The following is a 26,854-nucleotide window of genomic DNA, read 5'->3' as shown; positions in this document are numbered from 1 at the left end:
GAGGAAAGGAGGGACGTTGAGGGAGTAATGGTAGTAGGAGAAGAGACACCACATGATGTTGCTTGTCAGCAGAGAGATCCTGACATGTTGCATGTTAAGAAGGTGGACGTTGTAGCGTTTATTCCGTTGGTTATCAACTGCACAGTGCAAACAGAGAGGAAATAGGCATCCCTGTGAGTGCGGCTGAGAGTTGTTTGGGACAAGGAATACTGTCGAAGAATGCTCCGTTCTCACAAGCCCCTGAGCCTGTGTAGGGATGTGATTTCAACTGTGACTGAAAGAGTAGGATGTTTCTAAAAATATATTTTTTACATTTTGTATGATGTCCGGGTTCCCCCCTCCCTGCAATGGAATATTCTTGTTTCATTACCCTGTACAGTAGGTTGCGGCAATACACCAAGAGGTTGTAGTCGGCCATAAAACCTAAAAGCTGAAGAAGAAGCTTAGTCTTCCCAACCCTGAATACAGGTTGTGGGTGATAAAAAAAAAACTCAAAAAGTTGGATATCCCCACACTGGCTGGATTCCAGAAGGGATTACACATAACCTTGCGAGCCAGCTTAATGTGACTTGCAGGCCTGATGTGGCCTGTAAACCATGAGTTTCAGGCCATTGTATTACACTCTCAGGATAAAAAGGTTTAGATTTTTTCCTAAAGGGGTACAGACACTTGGTCATCCTTTTTTACCTTTAGTTACAAGTGCATAATTGTACCCCAGTTCATTCCTCAGGCAACATCAGGCCTGCAGGTAGGGTTCCAAAATTCTGGTGAATTTGCAACCCTACCTGCAAGTCACATTATGCTGGCTTGCATAGTGATTCAAGAAATCTACCTGCAAAAGAGCATGCTGGGAAATATGATAATGATTGGCATGTTTTGGTACAAAGTGATATTTATGACTTTTGGTCCTCTGTCTTAGGGTAAAACTAGGCCCTCAACTAACACTAACAAATACAGTCATGGGTGGTAACTCTACAATTTACTCAAAAGGCAAGGCACTCTGGGAAATATTTGCATAAGGCTTTACACTACGCAGTGTGTTAATTTAACACTGTTGAAGTGTCTATATGGGTCCAAACACTCAACACGTTCAGTGTTAATTTAACACTTTGTGTTATTATAATAATTTTTTAACACTGCAGAATTTGCTGTGTGGAGCTATTGCTTAGGATATGGGTGATGGTCTTACCTACAGCTATTGCTTAGGATATCAATCAATCAATCAATCAAGTTTATTTTATATAGCCCTTCGTACATCAGCTAATATCTCGAAGTGCTGTACAGAGACCCAGCCTAAAACCCCAAACAGCTAGAATGCAGGTGAAGAAGCACGGTGGCTAGGAAAAACTCCCTAGAAAGGCCAAAACCTAGGAAGAAACCTAGAGAGGAACCAGGCTATGAGGGGTGGCCAGTCCTCTTCTGGCTGTGCCGGGTGGAGATTATAACAGAAGTATGCCAAGATGTTCAAAAATGTTCATAAGTGACAAGCATGGTCAAGTAATAATCATGGATAATTTTCAGTTGGCTTTTCATAGCCGATCATTAAGAGTTGAAAAACAACAGGTCTGGGACAGGTGGCGGTTCCATAACCGCAGGCAGAACAGCTGAAACCGGAACAGCAGCAAGGCCAGGCGGACTGGGGACAGCAAGGAGCCACCACGCCCGGCAGTCCGGACGTATGGTCCCAGGGCTCAGGTCCTCCGAGAGAAAGAAAGAGAGAAGGAGAAAATTAGAGAGAGCCAAGATTTTCAAAATGTTCATAAATGACAAGCGTGGTCAAATAATAATCAGGAATAAATCTGTTGGCTTTTCATAGCCGATCATTAAGAGTTGAAAACAGCAGGTCTGGGACAGGTAGGGGTTCCGTAACCGCAGGCAGAACAGTTGAAACTGGAATAGCAGCAAGGCCAGGTGGACTGGGGACAGCAGGGAGTCATCATGCCCGGTAGTCCTGACGTATGGTCCTAGGGCTCAGGTTCTCAGAGAGAGAGAAAGAAAGAGAGAACGAGAGAATTAGAGAAAGCATACTTAAATTCACACAGGACACTGGATAAGACAGGAGAAGTACTCCAGGTATAACCAACTGACCCTAGCCCCCCGACACAAACTACTGCAGCATAAATACTGGAGGCTGAGACAGGAGCGGTCAGGAGACACTGTGGCCCCATCCGAAGATACCCCCGGACAGGGCCAAATAGGAAGGATATAACCCCACCGACTTTGCCAAAGCACAGCCCCCGCACCACTGGAGGGATATCTTCAACCATCAACTTATAATCCTGAGACAAGGCCGAGTATAGCCAACAAAGATCTCCACCACAGCACAAACCAAGGGGGGGCGCCAACCCAGACAGGAAGATCACGTCAGTAACTCAACCCACTCAAGTGACGCACCCCTCCCAGGGACGGCATGAAAGAGCACCAGTAAGCCAGTGACTCAGCCCCTGTAATAGGGTTAGAGGCAGAGAATCCCAGTGGAGAGAGGGGAACCGGCCAGGCAGAGACAGCAAGGGCGGTTCATTGCTCCAGAGCCTTTCCGTTCACCTTCACACTCCTGGGCCAGACTACACTCAATAATATGACCTACTGAAGAGATAAGTCTTCAGTAAAGACTTAAAGGTTGAGACCGAGTCTGCGTCTCTCACATGGGTAGGCAGACTGTTCCATAAAAATGGAGATCTATAGGAGAAAGCCCTGCCTCCCGCTGTTTGCTTAGAAATTCTAGGGACAATTAGGAGGCCTGCGTCTTGTGACCGTAGCGTACGTATTGGTATGTACGGCAGGACCAACTCGGAAAGATAGGTAGGAGCAAGCCCATGTAACGCTTTATAGGTTAACAGTAAAACCTTGAAATCAGCCCTTGCCTTAACAGGAAGCCAGTGTAGGGAAGCTAGCACTGGAGTAATATGATCAAATTTCTTGGTTCTAGTCAGGATTCTAGCAGCCGTATTTAGCACTAACTGAAGTTTATTTAGTGCTTTATCCGGGTAGCCGGGAAAGTAGAGCATTGCAGTAGTCTAACCTAGAAGTAACAAATGCATGGATTAATTTTTCTGCATCATTTTTGGACAGACAATTTCTAATTTCTGATTTTTGCAATGTTACGTAGATGGAAAAAAGCTGTCCTTGAAACAGTCTTGATATGTTCGTCAAAAGAGAGATCAGGGTCAAGAGTAACGCCGAGGTCCATCACAGTTTTATTTGAGACGACTTTACAACCATCAAGATGAATTGTCAGATTTAACAGAAGATCTCTTTGTTTCTTGGGACCTAGAACAAGCATCTCTGTTTTGTCCGAGTTTAAAAGTAGAACGTTTTCAGCCATCCACTTCCTTATGTCTGAAACACAGGCTTCTAGCGAGGGCAATTTTGGGGCTTCACCATGTTTCATTGAAATGTACAGCTGTGTGTCATCCGCATAGCAGTGAAAGTTAACATTATGTTTTCGAATAACATCCCCAAGAGGTAAAATATATAGTGAAAACAATAGTGGTCCTAAAACGGAACCTTGAGGAACACCGAAATGCACAGTTGATTTGTCAGAGGACAACCATTCACAGAGACAAACTGATATCTTTCCGACAGGTAAGATCTAAACCAGGCCAGAACTGGTCCGTGTAGACCAATTTGGGTTTCCAGTCTCTCCAAAAGAATGTGGTGATCGATGGTGTCAAAAGCAGCACTAAGGTCTAGTAGCACGAGGACAGATGCAGAGCCTCGGTCTGACGCCATTAAAAGGTAATTTACCACCTTCACAAGTGCAGTCTCAGTGCTATGATGGGGTCTAAAACCGGACTGAAGCATTTCGTATACATTGTTTGTCTTCAGAAAGGCAGTGAGTTGCTGCGCAACAGCTTTTTCTAAAATTTTTGAGAGGAATGGAAGATTCGATATAGGCCGATAGTTTTTTATATTTTCCGGGTCAAGGTTTGGCTTTTTCAAGAGAGGCTTTATCACTGCCACTTTTAGTGAGTTTGGTACACATCCGGTGGATAGAGAGCTGTTTATTATGTTCAACATAGGAGGGCCAAGCACAGGAAGCAGCTCTTTTGGGTGATGGTCTTACCTACAGCTATTGCTTAGGATATGGGTGATGTTCTTACCTACAGCTATTGCTTAGGATATGGGTGATGTTAGATGTGAATGGCTTAGTTTGTACAGTATCTAACAGACTGGGACTGCGCTTGTCTGTGGTGCGTTGCTTGTTTAGATCTTGGCTTGGACCAGTCTTGACAGGAAGGAGTGCAGCCAGGGACAGAGAGCAGGAAATGCAAACTGACAAGCAGCTAAACGTAATAGCTACACTTTGGTTTGGTTGGACATGACAGGCTCGTTACAACAAGAGAGAGAGAAACAGGCGAAATGGACTGGACACTATCCTACTAGAACTGGCCTTAAGATGACAGGAGGAGTGGTATAAGAACTGTGAAGAGGTCTCTGTCTGTCTCTGTTTCTGTCTCTGTCTGTCTGTCTCTGACTGTCTCTGTCTCTGTCTCTGTCTGTCTGTCTGTCTGTGTCGGTGTCTGTCTGTCTGTCTGTCTGTCTGTCTGTCTGTCTGTCTGTCTGTCTGTCTCTGTCTCTGTCTGTCTGCTTGTCTCTGTCTCTCTGTCTGTGTCTGTCTCTGTCTATCTCTGTTTGTCTCTGTCTCTCTGTCTCTGTCTCTGTCTGTCTCTGTCTGTGTGTTTCTGTCTGTCTCTGTCTGTCTGTCTCTGTCTGTCTGTCTCTGTTTCTGTCTCTGTCTGTCTCTGTTTGTCTGTCTCTGTCTGTCTGTCTCTGTCTGTTTCTGTCTGTCTGTCTATGTCTGTCTCTGGCTGTCTGTCTATGTCTGTCTCTGGCTGTCTGTCTATGTCTGTCTGTCTGTCTGTCTGTCTGTCTGTCTGTCTGTCTGTCTGTCTGTCTGTGTATGTCTATCTCTGTCTCTGCCTGTCTGTCTCTGCCTGTCTGTCTCTGCCTGTCTGTCTCTGCCTGTCTGTCTCTGTCTGTCTGTCTCTGTATGTCTCTGTATGTCTCTATTTGTCTGTCTCTGTATGTCTCTGTCTGTCTCTGTCTGTCTGCCTGTCTGTCTGCCTGTCTGTCTGCCTGTCTGTCTGTCTGTCTGTCTGTCTGTCTGTCTGTCTGTCTGTCTGTCTGTCTGTCTCTGGCTGTCTGTTTCTGGCTGTCTCTGGCTGTCTGTCTATGTCCGTCTCTGTCTGTGTCTGTCTCTGTTTGTCTCTGCCTGTCTGTCTCTGTATGTCTCTGTCTGTCTCTATTTGTCTGTCTCTGTATGTCTCTGTCTGTCTCTATTTGTCTGTCTCTGGCTGTCTCTGTCTGTCTCTGTCTGTCTCTGGCTGTCTGTCTCTGTATGTCTCTGTCTGTCTCTGGCTGTCTGTCTCTGCATGTCTCTGGCTGTCTCTTTGTCTTTCTCTGTCTGTCTCTGTCTGTCTCTATTTGTCTGTCTCTGGCTGTCTCTGTCTGTCTCTGTCTGTCTCTGGCTGTCTGTCTCTGTATGTCTCTGGCTGTCTGTCTCTGTATGTCTCTGTCTGTCTCTATTTGTCTGTCAATTAAATTAAATTCAATTCAAGGGGCTTTATTGGCATGGGAAACATGTGTTAACATTGCCAAAGCAAGTGAGGTAGCAATACACAAAAGTGAAACAAACAATACAAATTAACAGTAAACATTACACATACAGAAGTTTCAAAACAATAAAGACATTACAAATGTCATATTATATATATACAGTGTTGTAGCAATGTACGAATGGTTAAAGCACACAGGTTAAAATAAATAGGCATAAATATGGGTTGTATTTACAATGCTGTTTGTTCTTCACTGGTTGCCCTTTTCTTGTGACAACAGGTCACAAATCTTGCTGCTGTGATGGCACACTGTGGAATTTCACCCAGTAGATATGTGAGTTTATCAAAATTGGATTTTTTTTCGAATTCTTTGTGGATCTGTGTAATCTGAGGGAAATATGTGTCTCTAATATGGTCATACATTGGGCAGGAGGTTAGAAAGTGCAGCTCAGTTTCCACCTCATTTTGTGGACAGTGAGCACATAGCCTGTCTTCTCTTGAGAGCCATGTCTGCCTACGGCGGCCTTTCTCAATAGCAAGGCTATGCTCACTGAGTCTGTACATAGTCAAAGCTTTCCTTAAGTTTGGGTCAGTCACAGTGGTCAGGTGTTCTGCCACTGTGTACTCTCTGTTTAGGGCCAAATAGCATTCTAGTTTGCTCTGTTTTTTTGTTAATTCTTTCCAATGTGTCAAGTAATTAACTTTTTGTTTTCTCATGATTTGGTTGGGTCTAATTGTGCTGTTGTCCTGGGGCTCTGTGGGGTGTGTTTGTGTTTGTGAACAGAGCCCTAGGACCAGCTTGCTTAGGGGACTCTTCTCCAGGTTCATCTCTCTGTAGGTGATGGCTTTGTTATGGAAGGTTTGGGAATCGCTTCCTTTTATTTAGGTGGTTGTAGAATTTAACGGCTCTTTTCTGGATTTTGATAATTAGTGGGTATCGGCCTAATTCTGCTCTGCATGCATTATTTGGTGTTCTACGTTGTACACGGAGGATATTTTTGCAGAATTCTGCATGCAGAGTCTCAATTTGGTGTTTGCCCCATTTTGTGAAATCTTGGTTGGTGAGCGGACCCCAGACCTCACAACCATAAAGGGCAATGGGCTCTATGACTGATTCAAGTATTTTTAGCCAGATCCTAATTGGTATGTTGAAATTTATGTTCCTTTTGATGGCATAGAATGCCCTTCTTGCCTTGTCTCTCAGATCGTTCACAGCTTTGTGGAAGTTACCTGTGGCGCTGATGTTTAGGCCGAGGTATGTATAGTTTTTTGTGTGCTCTAGGGCAACGGTGTCTAGATGGAATTTGTGGTCCTGGCGACTGGACCTTTTTTGGAACACCATTATTTTGGTCTTACTGAGATTTACTGTCAGGGCCCAGGTCTGACAGAATCTGTGCAGAAGATCTAGGTGCTGCTGTAGGCCCTCCTTGGTTGGTGACAGAAGCACCAGATCATCAGCAAACAGTAGACATTTGACTTCGGATTCTAGTAGGGTGAGACCGGGTGCTGCAGACTGTTCTAGTGCCCGCGCCAATTCGTTGATATATATGTTGAAGAGGGTGGGGCTTAAGCTGCATCCCTGTCTCACCCCACGACCCTGTGTGAAGAAATGTGTGTGTTTTTTGCCAATTTTAACCGCACACTTGTTGTTTGTGTACATGGATTTTATAATGTCGTATGTTTTACCCCCAACACCACTTTCCATCAATTTGTATAGCAGACCCTCATGCCAAATTGAGTCGAAGGCTTTTTTGAAATCAACAAAGCATGAGAAGACTTTGCCTTTGTTTTGGTTTGTTTGATTGTCAATTAGGGTTTGTAGGGTGAATACATGGTCTGTTGTACGGTAATTTGGTAAAAAGCCAATTTGACATTTGCTCAGTACATTGTGTTCATTGAGGAAATGTACGAGTCTGCTGTTAATGATAATGCAGAGTATTTTACCAAGGTTACTGTTGACGCATATTCCACGGTAGTTATTGGGGTCAAATTTGTCTCCACTTTTGTGGATTGGGGTGATCAGTCCTTGGTTCCAAATATTGGGGAAGATGCCAGAGCTAAGGACGATGTTAAAGAGTTTTAGTATAGCCAATTGGAATTTGTTGTCTGTATATTTGATCATTTCATTAAGGATACCATCAACACCACAGGCCTTTTTGGGTTGGAGGGTTTTTATTTTGTCCTGTAACTCATTCAAGGTAATTGGAGAATCCAGTGGGTTCTGGTAGTCTTTAATAGTTGATTCTAGGATTTGTATTTGATCATGTATATGTTTTTGCTCTTTATTCTTTGTTATAGAGCCAAAAAGATTGGAGAAGTGGTTTACCCATACATCTCCATTTTGGATAGATAATTCTTCGTGTTGTTGTTTGTTTAGTGTTTTCCAATTTTCCCAGAATTGGTTAGAGTCTATGGATTCTTCAATTACATTGAGCTGATTTCTGACATGCTGTTCCTTCTTTTTCCGTAGTGTATTTCTGTATTGTTTTAGTGATTCACCATAGTGAAGGCGTAGACTCAGGTTTTCCGGGTCTCTATGTTTTTGGTTGGACAGGTTTCTCAATTTATTTCTTAGATTTTTGCATTCTTCATCAAACCATTTGTCATTGTTGTTCATTTTCTTCGGTTTTCTATTTGAGATTTTTAGATTTGATAGGGAAGCTGAGAGGTCAAATATACTGTTAAGATTTTCTACTGCCAAGTTTACACCTTCACTATTGCAGTGGAACATTTTACCCAGGAAGTTGTCTAAAAGGGATTGGATTTGCTGTTGCCTAATTGTTTTTTGGTAGGTTTCCAAACTGCATTCCTTCCATCTATAGCATTTCTTAATGTTACTCAGTTCCTTTGGCTTTGATGCCTCATGATTGAGTATTGCTCTGTTCAAGTAGACTGTAATTTTGCTGTGATCTGATAGGGGTGTCAGTGGGCTGACTGTGAACGCTCTGAGAGACTCTGGGTTGAGGTCAGTGATAAAGTAGTCTACAGTGCTACTGCCAAGAGATGAGCTATAGGTGTACCTGCCATAGGAGTCCCCTCGAAGCCTACCATTGACTATGTACATACCCAGCGTGCGACAGAGCTGCAGGAGTTGTGACCCGTTTTTGTTGGTTATGTTGTCATAGTTGTGTCTAGGGGGGCATATGGGGGAGGGAATGCTGTCACCTGCAGGGAGGTGTTTGTCCCCCTGTGTGCTGAGGGTGTCAGGTTCGTGTCCAGTTCTGGCATTTAGGTCGCCACAGACTAATACATGTCCCTGGGCCTGGAAATGATTGTCTGTCTCTGTCTATCTCTGGCTGTCTGTCTCTGTATGTCTCTGGCTGTCTCTGGCTGTCTGTCTCTGTATGTCTCTGTCTGTCTCTATTTGTCTGTCTCTGTCTGTCTCTGTCTGTCTCTGTTTGTCTGTCTCTGTCTGTCTGTCTTTGTCTGTCTCTGTCTGTATGTCGTGCTCTGTCTGTCTCTGTCTTTCTCTGTCTCTGACTGTCTCTGCCTCTCTCTGTCTCTGTCTCTGTCTGTGTTTGTCTGTCTCTGTCTGTCTGTCTGTCTCTGTCTGTCTCTGTCTGTCTCTGTCTATCTGTCTGTCTGTCTCTCTCTGTCCGTCTCTGTCTGTCTGTCTTTGTCTGTCTGTCTGTCTGTCTGTCTGTCTGTCTGTCTGTCTGTCTGTCTGTCTGTGTCGGTCTGCGTCGGTCTGCGTCTGTCTGTCTCTGTCTGTCTGACTGTCTGTCTCTGTCTATCTCTCTGTCTGTCTCTGTCTCTCTTTGTCTCTCTCTGTCTGTCTCTCTCTCTCTCTCTGTGTGCATTTTTTCCCGGGGGGGATGTTGGATGCGGTCCCTGGTATGGCTGCTGTATTCATGTGAGCCAAGGCGTAGCTTACAAGCAAGCGCTGAGGCAAACTGGAACAAACAACTTTCTAACAACGTAATGCCTTTTGCTCTGTTGCAGCTTTGGTGTCACGTTTCAGCTGGAACTCTGGGTTTCAGCCCAAGCTGTGGGTTATTATTCCATCCTGGGCCTTGTTGTTGTTGTTTTACAGAATAATGTTTCTGCATCAAAGTGCAGATTATCCACCATTTGAAGTGCAAAACACAGAGTTCAAACAGTGTAACTACCTCATGTGGTTATTGTGATTACACAATAACGAACCATCTGACGTGTTTCTCTCAGTGGTGACGCCCTGTTTTTGTGAATGTCTCAAATCAAGGAAATCATTTATACAGTCATTTATAGTACATGTTTTTTTCTATATAGTAGACAAATAACTTACTTATGTTCTTCTGACATGAAAGACTGCTCAAGGGTAGTATTGAATGATGGACACCCATGAGTCTCTGACTGCCTTGCGGTTTGTTCAGTAGCCTACTGTAGGTTACTATGAGATGAATGTCCCTTTAGAGAAAAACATCACCCTTTTAGGATATACATCCATCCAAGATCTGATTGGTCATCCCCTAGGTACTAATTACATGGATTTTGAATACATGACACAGCTCTCTCTACTGCTTAAACCCCTCCAAACCAGCCCAGATATACATCTATGGTCCTGCCCTAAGAGAATGGAACATACTGCTTTCTGGGAGTTATTATTTGTGGTGCTCTTAATGCGCTGGTTGTGGGAGGCACAGGGATTGTATTTGTGTCTAAATATAGCCTCCATGTCCTGTCCTCAGTTAAAGTACAAGCTGATAATCTATGTTTAAAAAGATGTGGTCTGGACTGGTTCATATGATCTGCTTCGTCTGTGTCAACCAGCCAATCCGGGATCACACAGAAAACAGAACGCGGGACTGGACATTACAGTATAATTCCCCTGACATAACCTGAACAGAGACAAAAAAGGAGAGAGTATTTTGTTGCCATCACTTGACAAACAAAACATTTATCTAAATACAACAGTGGGACTGGTGGAGCTTCCATTTTCAATCAAGGCACTCTTGAATGATGAAGAAAACAAATTATGAGAATGCAGCCTCTAAGTTGTCGTTGTTTATTTGTCTTGGTTCAAACTCTAGAATGGGTATCCACATCCACACAGATCCCAGATCAGTTAGAAGGCAGCATCCCCTCTCCTCTGCTATGCTCCTATGCTCTCCCCTCCATAGGTAAAGGTAAGTAGTAGCTCCAGCTAAGAGAGACCACAGTCACTGGATTCTCAGGTGTAAGCAATATGGGAGTACAGGTCTACTGGGAGTAGCTCCAGCAATACGGGAGTACAGGTCTACTGAAGGTAGCTCCAGCTATACGGGAGTACAGGTCTACTGGGAGTAGCTCCAGCTATACGGGAGTACAGGTCTACTGGGAGTAGCTCCAGCAATACGGGAGTACAGGTCTACTGAAGGTAGCTCCAGCTATACGGGAGTACAGGTCTACTGGGAGTAGCTCCAGCAATACGGGAGTACAGGTCTACTGGGAGTAGCTCCAGCAATACGGGAGTACAGGTCTACTGGGAGTAGCTCCAGCAATACGGGAGTACAGGTCTACTGGGAGTAGCTCCAGGAATACGGGAGTACAGGTCTACTGGGAGTAGCTCCAGCAATACGGGAGTACAGGTCTACTGGGAGTAGCTCCAGCTATACGGGAGTACAGGTCTACTGAAGGTAGCTCCAGCAATATGGGAGTACAGGTCTACTGGGAGTAGCTCCAGCAATACGGGAGTACAGGTCTACTGAAGGTAGCTCCAGCTATACGGGAGTACAGGTCTACTGGGAGTAGCTCCAGCAATACGGGAGTACAGGTCTACTGGGAGTAGCTCCAGCAATACGGGAGTACAGGTCTACTGAAGGTAGCTCCAGCAATACGGGAGTACAGGTCTACTGGGAGTAGCTCCAGCAATACGGGAGTACAGGTCTACTGAAGGTAGCTCCAGCAATACGGGAGTACAGGTCTACTGGGAGTAGCTCCAGCAATACGGGAGTACAGGTCTACTGAAGGTAGCTCCAGCAATACGGGAGTACAGGTCTACTGGGAGTAGCTCCAGCAATACGGGAGTACAGGTCTACTGGGAGTAGCTCCAGCAATACGGGAGTACAGGTCTACTGGGAGTAGCTCCAGCAATATGGGAGTACAGGTCTACTGGGAGTAGCTCCAGCAATACGGGAGTACAGGTCTACTGGGAGTAGCTCCAGCAATATGGGAGTACAGGTCTACTGGGAGTAGCTCCAGCAATACGGGAGTACAGGTCTACTGGGAGTAGCTCCAGCAATACGGGAGTACAGGTCTACAGTGAGTAGCTCCAGCAATACGGGAGTACAGGGCTACTGGGAGTAGCTCCAGCAATACGGGAGTACAGGTCTACTGAAGGTAGCTCCAGCAATATGGGAGTACAGGTCTACTGGGAGTAGCTCCAGCAATACGGGAGTACAGGTCTACTGGGAGTAGCTCCAGCAATATGGGAGTACAGGTCTACTGGGAGTACCTCCAGCTATACGGGAGTACAGGTCTACTGGGAGTAGCTCCAGCTATACGGGAGTACAGGTCTACTGGGAGTAGCTCCAGCAATACGGGAGTACAGGTCTACTGGGAGTAGCTCCAGAAATACGGGAGTACAGGTCTACTGGGAGTAGCTCCAGCAATATGGGAGTACAGGTCTACTGGGAGTAGCTCCAGCAATACGGGAGTACAGGTCTACTGGGAGTAGCTCCAGCAATACGGGAGTACAGGTCTACTGGGAGTAGCTCCAGGAATACGGGAGTACAGGTCTACTGGGAGTAGCTCCAGCAATACGTCTTGTCCCCAGGCATGGCTGCTAATGGTAAAGCATGGATCCGCCACGCTGATCCTCAACACATGGACCCCTCAGGGGTGCGTGCTCAGTCCCCTCCTGTACTCCCTGTTCATTCATGACTGCACAGCCAGGCACAACTCCAACACCATCATTTAAGTTTGCTGATGACACAACAGTGGTAGGCCTGATCACTGACAACGATGAGACAGCCTATAGGGAGGAGGTCAGAGACCTGGCTGTGTGGTGCAAGACAACAACCTCTCCCTCAACGTGATCAAGACAAAGGAGATGATTGTGGACTATAGGAAAAGGAGGACCGAGTATGCCCCCATTCTCATCAACGGGGCTGTAGTGGAGCAGGTTGAGAGCTTCAAGTACCTTGGCGTCCACATCAACGACTAACTAACATGGTCCAAGCACACCAAGACACACCAAGACGAACCTATTCCCCCTCAGGAGACTGAAAAGATTTGGCATGGGTCCTCAGATCCTCAAAAGATTTTACAGTTGCACCATTCAGAGCATCCTGACGGGTTGCATCACAGCCTGGTATGGCAACTGCTCGGCCTCTGACCGCAAGGCACTACAGAGGGTAGTGCGTACAGCCTAGTATATCACCGGGGCCAAGCTTCCTGCCATCCAGGACCTCTATACCAGGCGGTCAGAGGAAGGCCCTAGAAATTGTCAGACTCCAGCCACCCTAGTCATAGACTGTTCTCTCTGCTACCGCACAGCAAGCGATACCGGAGCGCCAAGTCTAGGTCTAAGAGGCTTCTAAGCAGCTTCTACCCCCAAGCCATAAGACTCCTGAACAGCTAATCAAATGGCTACCCAGACTAATTGCACCTCCCCCCACCCCACACGCTTCTACTAGTCTCTGTTATTATCTATACATAGCCACTTTAACAACCATACCGGCATGTGCATAATTATCTCAATTACCTCGACACCGGTACCCCCGCACATTGACACATTGACTCTGTACCGGTACCCGCTGTACATATCTCCGCTACTGTTATTCACTGCTGCTCTTTAATTATTTGTTTTTCTTATCTCTTACTTTTTTCTTAATTTGTATTTTTGAGGTATTTTCGTAAAACTGCATCGTTGGTTAAGGGCTTGTAAGTAAGCATTTTGCTGTAAGGTCTACACCTCTTGTATTTGGCGCATGCGACTAATATGTTTGTGTCCCCCCAGGCAGGGCTGCTAGTGGTATGGAGCTGGGCTGTGTGTCCCCAGGCAGGGCTGCTAGTGGTATGGAGCTGGGCTGTGTGTCCCCAGACAGGGCTGCTAGTGGTATGGAGCTGGGCTGTGTGTCCCCAGACAGGGCTGCTAGTGGTATGGAGCTGGGCTCTGTGTCCCCAGACAGGGCTGCTAGTGGTATGGAGCTGGGCTGTGTGTCCCCAGGCAGGGCTGCTAGTGGTATGGAGCTGGGCTGTGTGTCCCCAGACAGGGCTGCTAGTGGTATGGAGCTGGGCTGTGTGTCCCCAGGCAGGGCTGCTAGTGGTATGGAGCTGGGCTGTGTGTCCCCAGGCAGGGCTGCTAGTGGTATGGAGCTGGGCTGTGTGTCCCCAGACAGGGCTGCTAGTGGTATGGAGCTGGGCTGTGTCCCCAGGCAGGGCTGCTAGTGGTATGGAGCTGGGCTGTGTCCCCAGGCAGGGCTGCTAGTGGTATGGAGCTGGGCTGTGTCCCCCCAGACAGGGCTGCTAGTGGTATGGAGCTGGTCTGTGTGTCCCCAGACAGGGCTGCTAGTGGTATGGAGCTGGGCTGTGTCCCCCCAGACAGGGCTGCTAGTGGTATGGAGCTGGGCTGTGTGTCCCCCCAGGCAGGGCTGCTAGTGGTATGGAGCTGGGCTGTGTGTCCCCAGACAGGGCTGCTAGTGGTATGGAGCTGGGCTGTGTGTCCCCAGACAGGGCTGCTAGTGGTATGGAGCTGGGCTGTGTGTCCCCAGACAGGGCTGCTAGTGGTATGGAGCTGGGCTGTGTGTCCCCAGACAGGGCTGCTAGTGGTATGGAGCTGGGCTGTGTGTCCCCAGACAGGGCTGCTAGTGGTATGGAGCTGGGCTGTGTGTCCCCAGGCAGGGCTGCTAGTGGTATGGAGCTGGGTTTGTGTCCCCAGACAGGGCTGCTAGTGGTATGGAGCTGGGCTGTGTGTTCCTGTGAGACTCATGTGAGCCTGTTTATCTCTGAAGCTGCTCTTTTCCAATGCTGCTCTTTTTCCAAATAGCATTGAAGTTTACTTAGATTTTTTGTGGTGTCTTTCCAATAGGTAATATATTTTTGTTTTTGCTTGGTGATGAGTTGGTTGGGCCAGATTTTCTGAGTGCTGTCCTGAGGCTCTATGGGGTTGGTTTGGGTTAGTTAAACCAGCTGACTGAGGGGACTCTTCTCTTGTTTCATCTCTTGTCTACCGGACGTGCTACCTGTCCCATACCTGCTGTTTTCACCTCTCTAGAGATACTCTTAATGATCGGCTATGAAAAGCCAACTGACATTTACTCCTGAGGTGCAAATTATTATTTGACCATGCTGGTCATTCATGAACATTTGAACATCTTGGCCATGTTCTGTTATAATCTCCACCCGGCACAGCCAGAAGAGGACTGGCCACCCCTCATAGCCTGGTTCCTCTCTAGGTTTCTTCCTAGGTTTTGGCCTTTCTAGGGAGTTTATCCTAGCCACCGTGCTTCTACACCTGCATTGCTTGCTGTTTGGGGTTTTAGGCTGGGTTTCTGTACAGCACTTCGAGATATTAGCTGATGTACGAAGGGCTATATAAAATAAACTTGATTTGACATTGTAGAGCTGTGTGATGAAATTTGATGGCTCTTTTTTCTATTCGAGTAAGTAGGGGGTATTGGCCAACTTCTGCTCAACATGCGTTATTTTGAGTTTTTCTTTGCACTTGCAAAACTCTGCATGCAGTATCTCTACTGGATGTTTTTCCCATTTGGTAAATTCATTATTAGAGAGGGACCCCATACTTCGCTGCCATATAGTGCAATTGGTTCTATAACTGATTTGATTTTTTTTTTGACAGATTCAAATTGGAATTTCGATTTTAATGTTCCTTTTAATGGCATAGAATGCTCTCTCTCTCTGTGTCGATTTCTCTCTTTGTCTATCTATCTCTCTCTCTCACTCCTTCTCTCAGTGTCTCACTTTCTCTCTCACTCTTCTCTGTGTGTCTCTCTTTCTCTCTCTCTCTTTTTCTCTCTCGCTCTCTCTCTCTCCCTCCCTTCCTCCCCTGCCCTCTTTATCTCCATCTCATGATGAAAGGAACTAGTATTTCAAAAGATATCATTACCTAATGTTAGTCCCCTCTCTCCCTTTTTAGGTTCATGTAATAGTAGTTGTGAGGTCAAACGTGGATCCGTTCATTGACAGCAGCCTCTAAACATACTGTCTATTGAGTACTCCTTTAAATGGCATAGCATGTTCTCCTGAAACCATTCAAGCATTCACAGTCAACCGTCAGAGACTTAGTTACGGAACAGAGAGCCACAACGTCCCTGAGAATCGTGATCCTAGTGTCAAGCCAACCTGACTCCCAGGCAGTCCCACCATGGCTTGGCCTAGTCCTGAAATCGACCTGTCGCTGCCACTCTTTGTCTCCAGATTGAATATAGATAAGTGGAACTGGTTGAGCAGATGAGCTCCTCTTCATCCACACGGTATAGTGTTGTGAATGTATCCTGTCCCACCAGCCCATGGGGTCATTAGACTGACAGATCAGTCACCTTGTTCTCAGGGAAAAGGACATGCCTCAACACGTTCTCTCTCAGTGTTGGGTGAGGACAGCCTCTGTTCTGCAACACTATTGGGACATAAATGTATTTTTCATTAGCATAGATAACTAACACTCAGCACAGTCACATTGTCAGAAATTATTGTCTTTTTCAATAGCACTTTAGCGCTCATCACAGCACTGTCAGTCAGTCACGTAGTCAGGCCATTGGCATGATAATGGGGCTGATGTATTAGTATAATATTGATACGATAAGGTGCTCTGGTGGCTGCTATTACTGTAGAAAATCAGAATGTCTTGCCAAAAAAAAGGTACCATTGAATTTAATAGACCAGTGGCAATTAGCCCTGACTCAGAGCCACCTCCGTAACAGTGGTAACGGCTGATGCCATTCAGGAAAAGTGGTTCAGCATGGCTATTGGAGAGGGATGCAATCATGACTTTCAGACTATCCTATAATTCTTCCACTTTATACCCAGTTGTATTACTTAAGGGTGAAAAAAGGATAGAAACGAATGTAGCTTTTCATTCAACTGCTCTATCTGTTCATTAATGTCTGGTTGGCTGTACGTTTTTATTTTATTTTACCATTATTATTATATTATTATTTAACCAGGTTACTGATACTGAGCACTTTGCTGAGTTCAATGTCTGGTTGGCTGTAAGATACTGAGCACTGTGCTGAGTTCAATGTCTGGTTGGCTGTAAGATACTGAGCACTGTGCTGAGTTCAATGTCTGGTTGGCTGTAAGATACTGAGCACTGTGCTGAGTTCAATGTCTGGTTGCTGTAAGATACTGAGCACTGTGCTGAGTTCAATGTCTGGTTGGCTGTAAGATACTGAGCACTGTGCTGAGTTCAATGTCTGGTTGGCTGTAAGATACTGAGCACTGTGCTGAGTTCAATGTCTGGTTGGCTGTAAGATACTGAGCACTGTGCTGAGTTCAATGTCTGGTTGGCTGTAAGATACTGAGCACTGTGCTTGCAAGTAACTGGAGATAACTCTCTCTCTGCATTTCTCCCTCTCTCTGTCTCTGTGTGTCTCATTCTCTCTGTCTCTGTGTGTGTGTCTCTGTCTCTCTGTTTCTCTGTGTGTGTGTGTGTCTCTCTCTCTTTCTGTCTCTGTCTGTCTCTCTCTCACTCTCTCTGTGTCGCTCTGTCTCTGTCGCTGTCTCTCTCTCTCTCTGTCTCCCCCTCTCTGTCTCTGTGTGTGTCTCTGTCTCTCTCTCTGTGTGTGTTTCTCACTCTCTCCGTCTCTGTATGTCTCACTCTCTCCGCCTCTGTGTGTGTGTCTCTGTCTCTCTCTCTCTCTGTCTCCCCCTCTCTGTCTCTGTGTGTGTCTCTGTCTCTCTCTCTGTGTGTGTTTCTCACTCTCTCCGTCTCTGTATGTCTCCCTCTCTCTGCCTCTGTGTGTGTGTCTCTGTCTGTCTCTCTCTTTGTCTCTCTGTGTGTGTGTCTCTCTTTGTGTGTGGGTCGTGCAGTATCCTGTTTGCAGATATTGAAGGGTTTACCAGCCTGGCGTCCCAGTGTACTGCCCAGGAGCTGGTGATGACTCTCAATGAACTGTTTGCCCGCTTCGACAAGCTGGCTGCGGTGAGAGCACACACACACTCTCTCTCACACACACACACACACACACACACACACACACACACACACACACACACACACACACACACACACACACACACACACACACACACACACACACACACACACACACACACACACACACACACACAAACCACAAGGCTGGATATTTACAGTACTCTGCCAAGCAATCGGTACATTTTAACGTCATACCAAGGACAAGCTCAGCTTCTCAGCTATGTTCTGGAAGTCACGTAGAATGATTACTAAAGCTTTCCATTAAAGTTTTTATTTGATTTTTCTCTTAAGTTGCATGTGATAACCCTGTGTTTTTCCACCCCCCCTCCCCCATGACCTTTATGGCCTTGAATGCTAAATAACAAAGAATCAAGCACACACACACAATAGCCTATGTTGTGTCTTTTACAGTACACAAAATGGGAGTTCCTCAAGGGTTCTATGGGAAGGGTGATGCTTCTGTGTGGAACCATACTGACCCAAAGAACACTGAGCCCTTCAATGGTTCTTTGCCGTTAAAAAAAAGGTTTATTTTCTCTTTTAGTGATAATTAAAATGTAGGGGCGGCGGGCTCATTTGAATATTTTGGGTTTGTTCACAGCTATTTTTGTACAACCGTGAGTGAGAGTGTCATTTCAGTTAATCTAATATGTTGTGCTATGCCAGTACATGTTATATATGACAATGGCCAGTGATGGTGTCTTGTGTCTTGTGAAAGACTCACGTTTGGCCTTGTGTCAGTTGAGAATGATTGACTAAGTCAGTAGTTCTCCTTCTCTCCTCAGGGACTCCCAGCTGTTGCAGAGCTAGCATACCTGATTCAACTTGTGAATAAACACAATAATAACATCTGAATAAAAACCCTGTATGGTTCTACAAAGAATCTTTGAGATTGAGAAAGGTTCTTTATAGAACCATAAAAAAGGGTTGTAACCATAGCAGAATTTTGGTGTTATATAGAAGCTTTTTTAATGGTTCTTTATAGAACCTTAGGAAAGGGTTCTTTATAGCACCATACTGGTTCCATTTAGAACCTTATGAGTATTGCTCTTTATAGAACCATCAAAAAGGGTTCCGCTTTGGTTACAAGCCAAAGAACCCTTATTTGACACTATATAGAACCATTTGTTTTTAGTGTGTAAAACAGCGATAATGGAGTGCAGTAGGACTTTCTCCTCACAAAGCCCTGTTGTTTACAGTGAGAAGGAGGGAAATAAGGGCACAGAGTTATTAATAACAGTCTTTTACACTGCAGGGAAATTGTATTACAAAAATATAAAATTGTTTTATAAAACTATTTATAAACATACTGTATAAAGAGGGCTTTTTGCAGTACCAATTCCGAGAAAAGGAAGAACAGTAATTCCTTGAACACGCTTCCAGAACTTGACGTTCCCACTGGGAACAATTCGTTTCCCATGTCAATCAACACTAACCGATGTGAAAGTCCAAACCCTTAAAATATCTGTGGCATGAGGGATATGGTATTTAGACTTGGTATTTATTCATAAGGGACAGTACATTATATATGGATAACACTGCTCTGTATGTATCATACCACATACATGCCAGATCTTCAGTTTTATCCCAAGTGTGGGTAAAATGTGAAGCCAGCATTCTGTAGCCTAGATACAGTATATTTGTCAGGTTTTAAATGCTAAGGAATTATTTTACATTTTACATTGACATTTTAGTCATGAAGCTTTTATCCAGAGAGACAATACAAAGTGCATTTCAATAAGCAGGCAAGAAACAACCTTATTATAATCATGGTATGTAAAACCCACTACTGTACAAAGGAAACGCTATTAACACACTAACACATGTGTGTCTGTGTATCCAATACGTGGGCTTGTATTACTATCCTCGTGGGTACCTGAAATCACCCAAAGACCCCACAAGGATAGCAAAACAAGGACAATTCTCCCTCTTGGTGTCGTGGGGACCCCACAAGGACAATGGCTATTTTGGGCTTAGGGGTTAGGTTTAGGGTTACAATTAGGGTAGCAGTTAGGGTTAGGTTTAGGGTTAAGAGTTAGGGTTAGGGGTTAGGGTAAGGGTAAGGTTTAGTGTTAGTGTTAGGTTAGGGAAAAAAGGATTTTGAATAGAAATAGGTCATGAAAGGTATGCTGTCTGTGTCAATAGGAAAACCACTGCCTGCGTATTAAGATCCTGGGAGACTGCTACTACTGTGTGTCTGGGCTGCCAGAGGCCCGGGCCGACCATGCATCCTGCTGTGTGGAGATGGGGGTGGACATGATCGAGGCCATCTCGTGAGTATGACATGGCCACATACAGTGTCTTCAGGAAGTATTCATGCCCCTTGACTTATTCCACATTTTCTTGTGCTACAACCTGAGTTCAACATGGATTAAATAGATATTTTTTCAAACCCATCCACAAACAATACCCCACAATGACAAAATGAAGACATTTACATAAGTATCCAATTGTCCTGCTGAAAGGTGAGTTTGTATCCCAGTGTCTGTTGGAAAGCAGACTGAACCAGGTTTTCCTCTAGGATTTTACCTGTGCTTAGCTCTATTCCGTTTCTTTTTACCCCCCCAAAAAAACTCCCTAGTCCTAGCTGATGACAAGCATACTCATAATATGATGCAGCCATCACCATGCTTGAAAAAATTAAAAGTGGTACTCAGTGATCTATTGTGTTGGATTTCACATCAAATCAAATGTTATTTTGCACATGAGCCGGATACAAGAGGTGTAGACCTTACGTAGATCTTACCATGAAATGCTTACTAACAAGCCCTTAACCAACAATGCCGTTCAAGAAATGGAGTTAAGAAAATATTTACAAAATTAACTAAAGTAAAAAATATATATATATTAATAATAATAACAATAATGAGTCTATAGACAGGGGTACTAGTACCGAGTCAATGTTCCGGGGTACAGGTTAGATGAGGTAATTTGTACATGTAGGTAGGGGTAAAGTGACTATGCATAGATAATAAACAGTGAGAAGCAGCAGTGTAAAAACAAAAGTGTTACAATGTAAATAGTTTGGGTGGCTATTTGATTCATTGTTCAGCAGTCTTATGGCTTGGGAGTAGAAGCTGTTAAGGAGCCTTTTGGTACCGCTTTCCCCGGTACCACTTGCCGTGCGGTAGCAGAAAGAACAGTCTATGTCTTGGGTGACTAGAGTCTTTGACTGTAAGGCGCTACAGAGGGTAGAGCGTAGGGCCAAGTACATCACTGGGGCCAAGCTTCCTGCCATCCAGGACCTATATACACTGCCTAGTATATACAGTGGGGCAAAAAAGTATTTAGTCAGCCACCAATTGTGCATGTTCTCCCACTTAAAAGATGAGAGAGGCCTGTAATTTTCATCATAGGTACACACAGACAAAATGAGGAAATAAAATCCAGAACATCACATTGTAGGATTTTTAATGAATGTATTTGCAAATTATGGTGGAAAATAAGTATTTGGTCACCTACAAACAAGCAAGATTTCTGGCTCTCACAGACCTGTAACTTCTTCTTTAAGAGGCTCCTCTGTCTTCCACTCGTTACCTGTAATAATGGCACCTGTTTGAACTTGTTATCAGTATAAAAGACACCTGTCAAAAAAAAAAAACAGTCACACTCCAAACTCCACTATGGCCAAGACCAAAGAGCTGTTAAAGGACACCAGAAACAAAATTGTAGACCTGCACCAGGCTGGGAAGACTGAATCGGCAATAGGTAAGCAGCTTGGTTTGAAGAAATCAACTGTGGGAGCAATTATTAAGAAATGGAAGACATACAAGACCACTGATAATCTCCCTCGATCTGGGGCTCCACGCAAGATCTCACCCCATGGGGTCAAAATGATCACAAGAACGGTGAGCAAAAATCCCAGAACCACACGGGGGGACCTAGTGAATGACCTGCAGAGAGCTGGGACCAAAGTAACAAAGCCTCCCATCAGTAACACACTACGCCGCCAGGGACTCAAATCCTGCAGTGCCAGACGTGTCCCCCTGCTTAAGCCAGTACATGTCCAGGCCTGTCTGAAGTTTGCTAGAGAGCATTTGGATGATCCAGAAGAAGATTGGGAGAATGTCAGATGAAACCAAAATATAACTTTTTGGTAAAAACTCAACTCGTCGTGTTTGGAGGACAAAGAATGCTGAGTTGCATCCAAAGAACACCATACCTACTGTGAAGCATGGGGGTGGAAACATCATGCTTTGGGGCTGTTTTTCTGCAAAGGGACCAGGACGACTGATCCGTGTAAAGGAAAGAATGAATGGGGCCATGTATTGTGAGATTTTGAGTGAAAACCTCCTTCCATCAGCAAGAACATTGAAGATGAAACGTGGCTGGGTCTTTCAGCATGACAATGATCCCAAACACACCGCCTGGGCAACGAAGGAGTGGCTTCGTAAGAAGCATTTCAAGGTCCTGGAGTGGCCTAGCCAGTCTCCAGATCTCAACCCCATAGAAAATCTTTGGAGGGAGTTGAAAGTCCGTGTTGCCCAGCAACAGCCCCAAAACATCACGGCTCTAGAGGAGATCTGCATGGAGGAATGGGCCAAAATACCAGCAACAGTGTGTGAAAACCTTGTGAAGACTTACAGAAAACGTTTGACCTCTGTCATTGCCAACAAAGGGTATATAACAAAGTATTGAGATAAACTTTTGTTATTGACCATTATTTTCCACCATAATTTGCAAATAAATTCATAAAAAATCCTACAATGTGATTTCCCCTCATTTTGTCTGTCATAGTTGAAGTGTACCTATGATGAAAATTACAGGCCTCTCTCATCTTTTTAAGTGGGAGAACTTGCACAATTGGTGGCTGACTAAATACTTTTTTGCCCCACTGTAGGTCCTGGATGGCAGGAAGCTTGGCCCCAGTGATGTACTGGGCCGTACGCACTTCCCTCTGTAGCGCTTTACGGTCGGATGCCGAGCAGTTGCCATACCAGGCGGTGATGCAACCGGTCAGGATGCTCTCAATGGTGCAGCTGTATAACGTTTTGAGGATCTGGGGACCCATGGCAAATTTTTTCAGTCTCCTGAGGGGGAAAAGGTGTTGTCGTGCCCTCTTCACGACTGTCTTGGTGTGTTTGGACCATGATAGTTTGTTGGTGATGTGGACACCAAGGAACTTGAAACTCTCGACCGGCTCCACTGCAGCACCATCGATGTGAATGGGGGCGTGTTCGGCCCTCCTTTTCCTGTAGTCCACGATCAGCTCCTTTGTCTTGCTCATGTTGAGGGAGAGGTTATTTTCCTGGCACCTCACTGTCAGGTCTATGACCTCCTCTCCATAGGCTGTCTCATCATTGTCGGTGATCAGGCCTACCACTGTTGTGTCGTCTGCAAACTTAATGATGGGGTTGGAGACGTGCTTGGCCACAGATTCGTGGGTGAACAGGGAGTACAGGAGGGGACTAAGCACATACCGCTGAGGGGCCCCCGTGTTGAGGATCAGCGTGGCAGATGTGTTGTTGCCTACCCTTACCACCTGTGGGTGGCCCGTCAGGAAGTCCAGGATCCAGTTGCAGAGGGAGGTGTTTAGTCCCAGGGTCCTTAGCTTAGTGATGAGCTTTGTGGGTACGATGATGTTGAACGTTGAGCTGTAGTCAATAAATAGCATTCTCATATAGGTGTTCCTTTTGTCCAGGTGGGAAAGGGCAGTGTGGAGTGCGATTGAGATTGCGTCATCTGGGGATCTGTTGGGGCGTTAATAGTGAATTGGAGTAGGTTTAGGGTTTCTGGGATAATGTGTTGATGTGAGCCATGACCAGCCTTTCAAAGCACTTCATGGCTACCGACGTGAGTGCTACGGGGCGGTAATCATTTGGCAGGTTACCTTCGCTTTCTTGGGAACAGGTATTATGTAGGTATTACAGACTCGGTCAAGGAGAGGTTGAAAATGTCTGTGAAGACACTTGCCAGCTGATACGCGCATGCTCTGAGTACACTTCCTGGTAATCCGTCTGGCCACGTGGCCTTGTGAATGTTGACTTGCTTAAAGGTCTTGCTCACATCGGCTACGGAGAGCATGATCACACAGTCATCTGGAACAGCTGGTGCTCTCATGCATGCTTCAGTGTTGCTTGCCTCGAAGCAAGCATAAAGGCATTTAGCTCATCTGGTAGGCTCGCGTCACTGGGCAGCTCATGGCTGGGCCTCCCTTTGTAGTCCGTAATACTTTGCAAGCCCTGCCACATCCGACGATGTAGTAGGATTCAATCTTAGTCCTGTATTGATGCTTTTCCTGTTTGATGGTTCTTCTTTTCACTTTGTCATTAGGTTAGTATTGTGGAGTAACTACAATGTTGTTGATCCATCCGTTTTGTCCTATTACAGCCATTCAAATCTGTAACTGTTTAAAGTCATCATTGGCTTCATGGTGAAATCCCTGAGCGGTTTTCTTCCTCTCCGGCAACTGAGTTAGGAAGGACGCCTGTATCTTTGTAGTGAAACCATGAAAAATGTAATTAATAACTTACCCATGCTCAAAGGGATATTACATTTCAGCAAAGTTTTTACCCATCTACCAATAGGGGCCTTTCTTTGCAAGGCATTGCAAACCTCCCTGGTCTTTGTGACTGAAGTATCTTACAGATAATTGTATGTATGGGGTACAGAGATGAGGTAGTCATTATAAACATCTGTTTGACAATATTATTGCACACAGAATGAGTCCATGCAACTTATTATGTGAGTGTTTAAGCAAATGTTTACTCCTGTACTTATTTAGGCTTGCCATAACAAAAGGTTTGAATACTAATACTTATTGACTTTTCAGCTTAGAATTTTTTATTAACATTAAAAGATTCTAAACCCAATTCCGGGCCAGTGACACAAAATCTAAATTTAATCAATTTTAAATTCAGACTGTAACACAACAAAATGTGGAAAAAGTCAACGGGTGTGAATTGTTTCTGAAAGCTCTGTAAACTGTCTATATTATATAAAAGTATATGTCAATGGAAAACAACAGACCTTGTCTGGTCTGGCTCTGTCCAGTACAGCTCATGGTAAAACACCCTTGTCTAGAGAGGATTTTTCTTTAACCCTGGTACTGGAGAGCCACAGGATGTGCAAGTCTTTGTTCCAGAGAGGTGGTAGGAGGCAGGTATGCATTAGTTCCATTGTACTTTCCTTTACTCCCAGTACTGAGAAACCAAACAGTTGGCAAGTTCAAATCAAGTTTATTCTATCCCCGTGAAGAGGAATTTAGCCTAATTTGTGTCTGCAGAGGTTGAGTCAACGACTGCTCTGAGGTGGCCCTGCCTTAGAACATTAGTTCTGACGTCATAATGAGGTTCGGATGATTACAGGCCATATCTAATAAAGAAAGACCACACAAACGCATTGCCCTACTCTCTCTCTCTTTCTCTCTCTCTCTGACTCCTGTAAGAGGAGGTGAGTCATTATAACGGATGGGCAGGACCAGACAGGCACTGTTCCTGTCCTCTGTCTGCTTTGTCCTGTGGTCAGTCGGTCGGTCGGTCGATCAGTCGGTCAGTCAGTCGGTCGGTTGGTCAGTCGGTCAGTAAGTTGGTCAGTCAGTCAAGTGGTCGGTCGGTCAGTAAGTCGATCAGTCGGGCCGTTGGTCAGTCAGTCGGTCGGTCAGTAAGTCGGGCATTCAGCCAGTCAAGTGGTCGGTCAGTTGGTCGGTCGGTCAGTCAGTCGCAGTCAAGTGGTCAGTCAGTTGGTCAGTCAGTCGGTTATTTAAGTGGTCAGTCGGTCAGTCAGTCAGTCGGTCAGTCAAGTAGTCGGTCAGTCAGTCGGTCAGTATGTCGGTCAGTCAGTCAGTCGGTCAGTCAGTCGGTTATTCAAGTGGTCGGTCGGTTGGTCAGTCGGTCAGTAAGTTGGTCAGTCAGTCGGTCGGTCAGTAAGTCGGGCATTCAGTCAGTCAAGTGGTCGGTCAGTCGGTCGGTTGGTCAGTCAGTCAGTCGGTCAGTCAATCGGTCAGTCAGTCGTCATTCAAGTGGTCAGTCGCTCAGTCAGTCGGTCAGTATGTCGGTCAGTCAGTCAGTCGGTCAGTATGTCGGTCAGTCGGTCAGTCAGTCGGTCAGTCAGTCGGTAAGTCAGTCAGTCAAATGGTCGGTCATACGGTCAGTCAAGTGTTCGGTCAGTCGGTTGGTCAGTCGATCAGTCAGTCAAGTGGTCGGTCAGTCAGTCGGCCAGTTAGTCGGCCGGCCACTTGACTGACCGTCTGACTGACCACTTGACTGACTGACCGACTGACCGACCACTTGACTGACCGATTGACTGACTGACTGATCGACTGACCAACCGACTGACCGAACACTTGACTGACCGTATGACTGACTGTCCGACTGACTGTCCGACCTACTCACCGACTGACCAACCGACTGATCAACTGACTGACCGTATGACTGACCGAAATACTGACCAACTGACTGATCGACTGACTGACTGACCGAAATACTGACCGTATGACCGACCAACCGACTGACCGACTGACTGACTGACCACTTGACTGATCGACTGACCTACTGATCGACTGACCGACCACTTGACTGACCAGCCATTTGACTGACCGACTGATCGATGGACTGACCGACCACTTGACTGACCGACTGACTGACCGATTGACTGATCAACGGACTGACCGACTCACTGACGACCGACTCACCGACTGACCGACCACTTGACTGACCGACTGACCGACTTACTGACTGACTGACTTACTGACCGACCGACCGACTGACTGACCGACCTCTTGACTGACCGACTGTCAGTCAGTCGGTCAGTATGTCGGTCATTCAGTCAGTCGGTGAGTAGGTCATTCAGTCAGTCGGTCGGTCAGTCAGTTGGTCAGTCGGTCGGTCAAGTGGTCGGTCAGTCAGTCAGTGAGTCGGTCAGTAAGTTGGTCAGTCAGTTGGGCAGTGAGTTGGGCAGTCAGTCAGTTAAGTGGTCGGTCGATCGGTCAGTCAGTCGGTCATTTAAGTGGTCAGTCAGTCGGTCACTCAGTCAGTCAAGTAGTCGGTCAGTCGGTCGGTCAGTCAGTTGGTCAGTATGTTGGTCAGTCAGTCAGTCCGTCATTCAAGTGGTCGGTCAGTCAGTCGGTCAGTATGTTGGTCAGTCAGTCCGTCAGTCAGTCGGTGGATCAGTCAGTCGGTCAGTATGTTAGTCAGTTAGTAGGTCAGACAAGTGGTCGGTCAGTCAGTCGGTAAGTCAGTCGGTCAGTCAAGTGGTCGGTCAGTCGATTAGTCAGTCAGTC

General features: G+C 45.7%; 1 protein-coding gene across 3 annotated transcripts in view; it reads left to right on the top strand.

Moving 5' to 3' along the window:
- The window catches only part of LOC129816599 (adenylate cyclase type 5-like), a 137,022-nt gene that overhangs the window by 77,576 nt on the left and 32,592 nt on the right, over positions 1 to 26,854 (top strand). For all 3 annotated transcript variants that reach the window (XM_055871281.1, XM_055871280.1, XM_055871282.1), the window contains exons 4-5: positions 17,508 to 17,619; positions 19,780 to 19,907. In XM_055871281.1, coding sequence (XP_055727256.1) covers positions 17,508 to 17,619; positions 19,780 to 19,907 — 240 coding nt within the window. The remainder of the gene's footprint in view (positions 1 to 17,507; positions 17,620 to 19,779; positions 19,908 to 26,854) is intronic.

The sequence above is a fragment of the Salvelinus fontinalis genome, chromosome 19, assembly GCF_029448725.1.
Source record: "Salvelinus fontinalis isolate EN_2023a chromosome 19, ASM2944872v1, whole genome shotgun sequence".
NCBI lineage: Eukaryota > Metazoa > Chordata > Actinopteri > Salmoniformes > Salmonidae > Salvelinus > Salvelinus fontinalis.
The sequence above is the reverse complement of the archived record's forward strand: the minus strand, read 5'-3'. Positions and strand labels throughout refer to the sequence as shown.